General features: G+C 43.6%; 1 protein-coding gene across 3 annotated transcripts in view; it reads left to right on the top strand.

The window, feature by feature from the left end:
• The first annotated feature begins 426 nt into the window (after positions 1-426).
• LOC126987529 (gamma-aminobutyric acid receptor subunit alpha-6-like) overlaps positions 427-6,000 on the top strand; it is a 51,712-nt gene continuing 46,138 nt past the window's right edge. For all 3 annotated transcript variants that reach the window (XM_050844532.1, XM_050844533.1, XM_050844531.1), the window contains exon 1: positions 427-490. In XM_050844532.1, the coding sequence (XP_050700489.1) occupies positions 440-490 (51 nt within the window). In that variant the 5' untranslated portion in view covers positions 427-439. The remainder of the gene's footprint in view (positions 491-6,000) is intronic.

Raw genomic sequence — 6,000 nt, 5'->3', positions numbered from 1 at the left:
TAGATAAGACATAGAAAATGGTGTACACGGGTAACTTTAAAAAAAGGGTGTTAATTACCGAAACATAAATTAAAAAGAAAATACATCATGATTAATCCAAATAATACATTAAATTATACCTATATTACCGGACTTATTCAATGACCTGTTTGTTTATGCGTTTATCTATCAGTAATTTCACTATCTATCTATCTATCTATTTACTTACATATTTACCCATACTCACTCACTCACTCTCTCCCAAACTGCCTTACCTGCCCTTCCTAACACAAACACACCTTCCCCTCCCTCACTCCCTCACTCCCTCACTCACTCACTCTCTCCCAAACTGACTTACCTGCCCTTCCTATCACACACACACCTTTCCCTCCCTCACTCACTCCCTCACTCACCCACTCACTCACTCTCTCTCTCCCCCACAGGTCCGCCCACAACAATAATGGTCAACATGAACGTGAGGTCAATGGGACCCTTCTCAGAAAAACAAGAGGTGAGTGAAGTGCCACTAACTCCTCCCTTTTCCCCTTAGTTCCCCCTTTCCCTCTTAGATATAGTTGATTATAGTTAGTTAGTTCTCCCTTTCCTCTTAGTCCCATTCTCTCTTTTCTCTCTCCTCCTGCTCCTCCTCTCCCCCTTAGTTCCCCCTTTCCCCCTTAGATAGTTATTTAGTTATAGTTAATTAGTTCTCCCTTTCCACTTTCTCCCATTCTCTCTTCTCTCACCTTTCATACCTACCTTTTCCTCCCCTCTGAAAGATAAGGTGAGTATATACTTTTCCTTCCTTCCTCCCAGTTTCTCTCCCTAATATCCTTCTCCCCTTCTGCCTTTTCTTCTCCCAGCCTCTCCCATGAACACTCCCCTCTCCCCCTTTAGCTTTTACTTTATTTCTCTCCCCCCCTCATGTTTTTTTTTCTCCCCTACTCTAAAGAACAAGATGAGTGCAGTGTTGACCCCTTTTACTCTCCCCTTACCCCTCTCTCTCTCTTCCCTTACTCTCCCCTCACCCCTCTCTCTCTTCCCTTACTCTTATCTCTCTCCCCTCACAAGTAAATGTCCACAACTATGAAAAAAAGTGAGTGCAGAATAGATCTCTCTCTCTCTCTCTCTCTCTCTCTCTCTCTCTCTCTCTCTCTCTCTCTCTCTCTCTCTCTCTCTCTCTCTCTCTCTCTCTCTCTCTCTCTCTCTCTCTCTCTCTCTCTCGTATATACTTTTCCTCCCCTCTTCCCACTTTCTCTCCCTAATATCCTCCTCCCCTTCTGCCTTTTCTTCTCCCCGCTTCTCTCCCTCTTCGATATGTATATTAACTTGGTCACCTAACTTCCTGGCTCTTCCTCTCCCTTCTCCCCTCTCCCTCCTCCTCGATAGCTCAGTTCTCCCCACTCCTCTGACACTCCTATCTCCCTATTCTTTCACCTAATACCCCCTTCCCCTAACCCCATCTCTCTCGCAGCCCTATTCTCTTTACCCTTCCTCCCTTCATCCCCTTCATTGCTACCAACTCCCTTTTTTGCGACCTTTTCTTCATCCCTTACCTCTCCCCTTCATCCCTTTTACCCTACAAATACTTAGGCAATCCCTTTTTCCTTTACCCTCTTCTATCCATCCTTCTTCCCTTCCTTATCTAGAAACTCCCTTTTTTCAACCCTTTCCTCTTCATCCAGCCCCTTTTTCCTTCATCCCCTTTACCCTACAAATACAATAGTCACTCCTTTTCTTTGCCCTTTTCTCTCTATCTCTCTTCCCTTCATCCCTTTATCCTCTACATACCAAATCACTTCCTCCCTCACTTACTCTTTCTCTCGTTCTTCAATCTTCTTTTTTTCCCATATCACACTCACACTATTTCTCTTATATAGCTTCTGCCCCTCTCTCTCTCTCTCTCTCTCTCTCTCTCTCTCTCTCTCTCTCTCTCTCTCTCTCTCTCTCTCTCTCTCTCTCTCTCTCTCTCTCTCTCTCTCTCTCTCTCTCTCTCTCTCTCTCACCTGTGCCATTTAGGGGCTCAGTCCATGCTCTTTATCTTCTCGCTATATCGTTCTCCTCCTAGTGTGCTAAGGCGACTTTGTGTTCTTGTTTCTATCTGTTCTTATGTGTTCTTGTTTTGGGGGTTTACATTGTGTTCCTCTTGGGCTGGTGGTGGTGGTGGTGGTGGTGGTGGTGTTCGATTGTTGTTGTTGTTGTTGTTGTTGTTGTTGTAAGGTTAGGTGAGGTGTGAGCTTAGCAAAAGACGCCAGGAAGTCTTCAGTGGATTTTGTGTGTGTGTGTGTGTGTGTGTGTGTGTGTGTGTGTGTGTGTGGCGACGCCCTCTAGATTATATAGGCCTCCTCCTCCTCCTCCTCCTCCTCCTCTACCCCAACCACTAATAAATCTTCCTCTATCTCCCCCGCATTTCAACCTATTCCCTTTATCTTCCTATTCTTAAACCAGCTATTCTCTTCTCCCTACCTCTCCTAAACCTCCGTCTCCCTCTCCCCTCCTTCTCCCACGATCTAAACTCACTCCCCATTCCTTACTTCCTCCTCCTCCTCCTCCTCCTCCTCCCCCTCATTCATTTTCCATAAACCCCTTTCTCTTTTTCTTTTTCCTCTCCAACCCTTAAAATTGCTTCCTCCCCTCCCTTTCCCCTTTTAAGTCTAGTTCCTTTCTTCTTTTTCTTTTCCTCTTCTTTCTTTTTTCCCTTTCCATTTTTCGCCCTTTTTTCACCTTCTTCCTCTCTCTCTCTCCTCTTTGTCAGCATCTTCCTCTCCCTCCTCTTCCTCCCAGTTTCTCTCCTCTCCCTTTATACCTCTTTATTCTCTCCCTCTTCTCCCTTAAACTTCCTTCTTTTATTCCCTTATTTCTTTCCCTTTAAACCTCTTCTTTCCCTCCTCCTCTTCCTCGTTCCATTCTCCCTTCTCCTATCTGCCTACTTTCCTTCTTTCCTTCCTTTGTTTCTTCCTTCCTTTCTCCCTTTCTTTCTTTCATTCTTTTCTTTCTTTCCTTCCTTTGTTTCTTCCTTCCTTTCTCCCTTTCTTTCTTTCATTCTTTTCTTTCTTTCCTTCCTTTGTTTCTTCCTTCCTTTCTCCCTTTCTTTCATTCTTTTCTTTCTTCATCCAAGCATTCGTTTTCTCCTTCCCGTCCCATTCCTTCTTTCCCTTCAGCTTTTCCTCCCAAATCACACCTTCCTTCCTTCCTTCCTTCTTTCCTTCTCTCCCCATCTTTTCCTTCTGTACCACCTATTCCTCTATTCTTCCTCTTCTTTCCTTTCCCATCTCCCTTTCGTACCCTCTTTCCTCCTCCTTCAAATTTCCTTTCATTTCTCTTCATCATCCCTTCCCTTCCCTTCCATTACCTCTCCCTATTTTCCCCATTCCATTCCTTCCGTCCTTTCTTTTCCTTCTCCCCTTACCTGCCATCACCTCTCTCCCCTTCCCCTTCCTCCCTTCCGTCCAAGTGATCAGTTTCTTTATACTCCCCTTCCTTCTTCTCCTCCCCTTCCCTTCAATATCATTTTCTCTCCTTCATTCCTTCTTTCCTTCCTCTACCTCCCTTCCAAACCGGACCTCTCCCTCTTTCCTTCTTCCCTTCCCTTCCCCTCCTCCCCTTCCCTTCACCTCTCCCCTCAATCCATTCCTTCCACATTTCAACCCTCCCCTTTCCCCTTACCTATCTCCATCCCTATCCTTTCCTTTCCTTCTTCTCTCTATTCCTTCCCCTTCTTCCTCCCTCTCTCTCCATCCTGTTCCATCCCATGACAAGCTTAGGGAACACACACACCCACCCACCCACACACACACACACACACACACACACACACACACGCTATCTTCACGTCCGTCTTTTTCCTTTCTTCATCAACACTAAGAAAACACACAGGGGGGATTACTCTACCCCCCTTCGCCCCCCTCTCCCCCCCCCTCACCCCGGCTCTCACCCACCCCACCCTACGAGACCTCCCCCTCTTCCCTTTCTCTTCTATTAATTTTACCGCCCACACCTTTCCTACCAGAGCTCTCTCCTCCTCCTCCTCCTCCTCCTCTTCTTCAGTTTGATCTGTTTACTCTTCTTCCTCTTCGCCTGATACAGTCTTTTATCTCCTCCTCCTCCTCCTCCTCCTCCTCCTGTTTGTTTGTTTTCTCTTCATTTTTCCCTTTTTTTATTATTCTTCCCTTGTTTCCTTCTATTTACTTATCATTTATTTTACCTCCTCCTCCTCCTCCTCCTCCTCTTCATCCTCTCCCTCGTTTTTCCTTCTTTTTTTTTTTTTTACTTCTGCGTGACCGAGTATTTGTCTAACATTTTTCCCTCGCTTCCTTTTATATCATATTCTCTTCGATTGTATGAAGCACGACTCTCTCTCTCTCTCTCTCTCTCTCTCTCTCTCTCTCTCTCTCTCTCTCTCTCTCTCTCTCTCTCTCTCTCTCTCTCTCTCTCTCTCTCTCTCTCTCTCTCTCTCTCTCTCTGCTTCTGTTCCCTCCCCTTTATTTTTATTTCTCAACATTGTTTTTTCTGTTTTATTTCACTTCCTTCTTTTTTTTCGTTTTCTCGTTTTCATTAATTATTTTCTATTATTACGATTTTCTCTCTATCTCATTTTCCGGTTCGCTTAATTCTTCTTCTTTCTCTATATTCGTATTATCTTTTATTTCTATCTTTTCCTCCGCTTCATCGTCTGTGGTATCTTATTTCCCTTCTGCTTTCACCTCCCTTTCCTCTCTCTCTCTCTCTCTTTCTTTCTTTCTCTTCCTCTCTGATTATCTTTACAGTGATGCATTTTCTATCTCAATTTCTCTTTGCTTGATTATGTTTCCTTCCTCTTTATCTGCAGTCTCTATTCTTCTTTCTTCCTCCTCCTCCTTTTCTTGGTCTGTTTTGCTATTTATATCTTTTATCTTCATGTAATTCCATCTGTTCTTCTCCGTTTCCTGTTAATCCTCTTTCGTGTTGTGTTCGTCTTTTCTACTTCTTTCTCTTCATCTAATTCCATCTGTTCTTTTCGTTTCTCGTTCATCCTCTTCGTGTTGTGTTCGTCTTTTCTACTTCTTTCTCTTCATGTAATTCCATCTGTTCTTCTCCGTTTCCTGTTAATCCTCTTTCGTGTTGTGTTCGTCTTTTCTACTTCTTTCTCTTCATCTAATTTCATGTTCTTCTCCGTTTCTCGTTTATCCCCTTCGTGTCGTGTTCGTCTTTTCTCCTTTTTTCTCTTTTCCCCCACGTCAGCTGTTTTCTATACCTCTTTTATCTACCTTATTTATTTCCCCACTTTACGTATCAGTTTTACCTTCATCTCCTCCTTTTCCTTCTCATCCTCTTTTTTCTATATTATTATCATTTCTACGAGACCAGTTTTTTATTTTTCTCCCTCACTCAAGTTCTTCCTTACATCCTCTTCCATACTTACATACTCTTCCTTTTCATCCTCTTTTTTTTCTTTTTATTATCATTTCTACGAGACCAGTTTTTTCTTTTTCTCCCTCACTCAGTTCTCCTTTTCATTCTCTTCCATACTTCCATGCTTCCTTACTCCCCCTCATCTCCCTTTAATAAACTCCCTCCTCTCCCTCCCATTCCCCTCTGTAACCTTCTTAGTCTCCCTCCCATCCCTTCAACACCTCATTATATTACTCTTCCACTACTTCCTCAAACTTCTCCCCCTTCCCATTACTCTCCCTCTTTATTTTTTCCCTTAAACTCCTTCTTCACCCTTTCCCTAGTGTAACCTTCTTGTCTCCCTCTATCACCCTTCCCCTTCCTCCGTTACTCTGATGACTCCCTTCCTCTCCATCCTTTCCCTTTAAACTCCTTCCTCTTCTTCATTATGTATTTTATTCAGTGTAGAGTAGGATTGAAAAGGGAAAACAAACAATCACCGGAGTAAGGTACGCTGGGTGATACAAGTACTATACGAGAACGGAACATGGAAAGTAGGAAGAGCTGAACGCGTAAGCCAGGACAAGAAATGAGGTGTGAAATCCGTGGAGCGACAAATAAGGTAAGACTGAATAAGGATAAACGAAAAAGTGA

This window comes from Eriocheir sinensis, chromosome 65, assembly GCF_024679095.1.
Source record: "Eriocheir sinensis breed Jianghai 21 chromosome 65, ASM2467909v1, whole genome shotgun sequence".
Lineage (NCBI taxonomy): Eukaryota > Metazoa > Arthropoda > Malacostraca > Decapoda > Varunidae > Eriocheir > Eriocheir sinensis.
The sequence above is the reverse complement of the archived record's forward strand: the minus strand, read 5'-3'. Positions and strand labels throughout refer to the sequence as shown.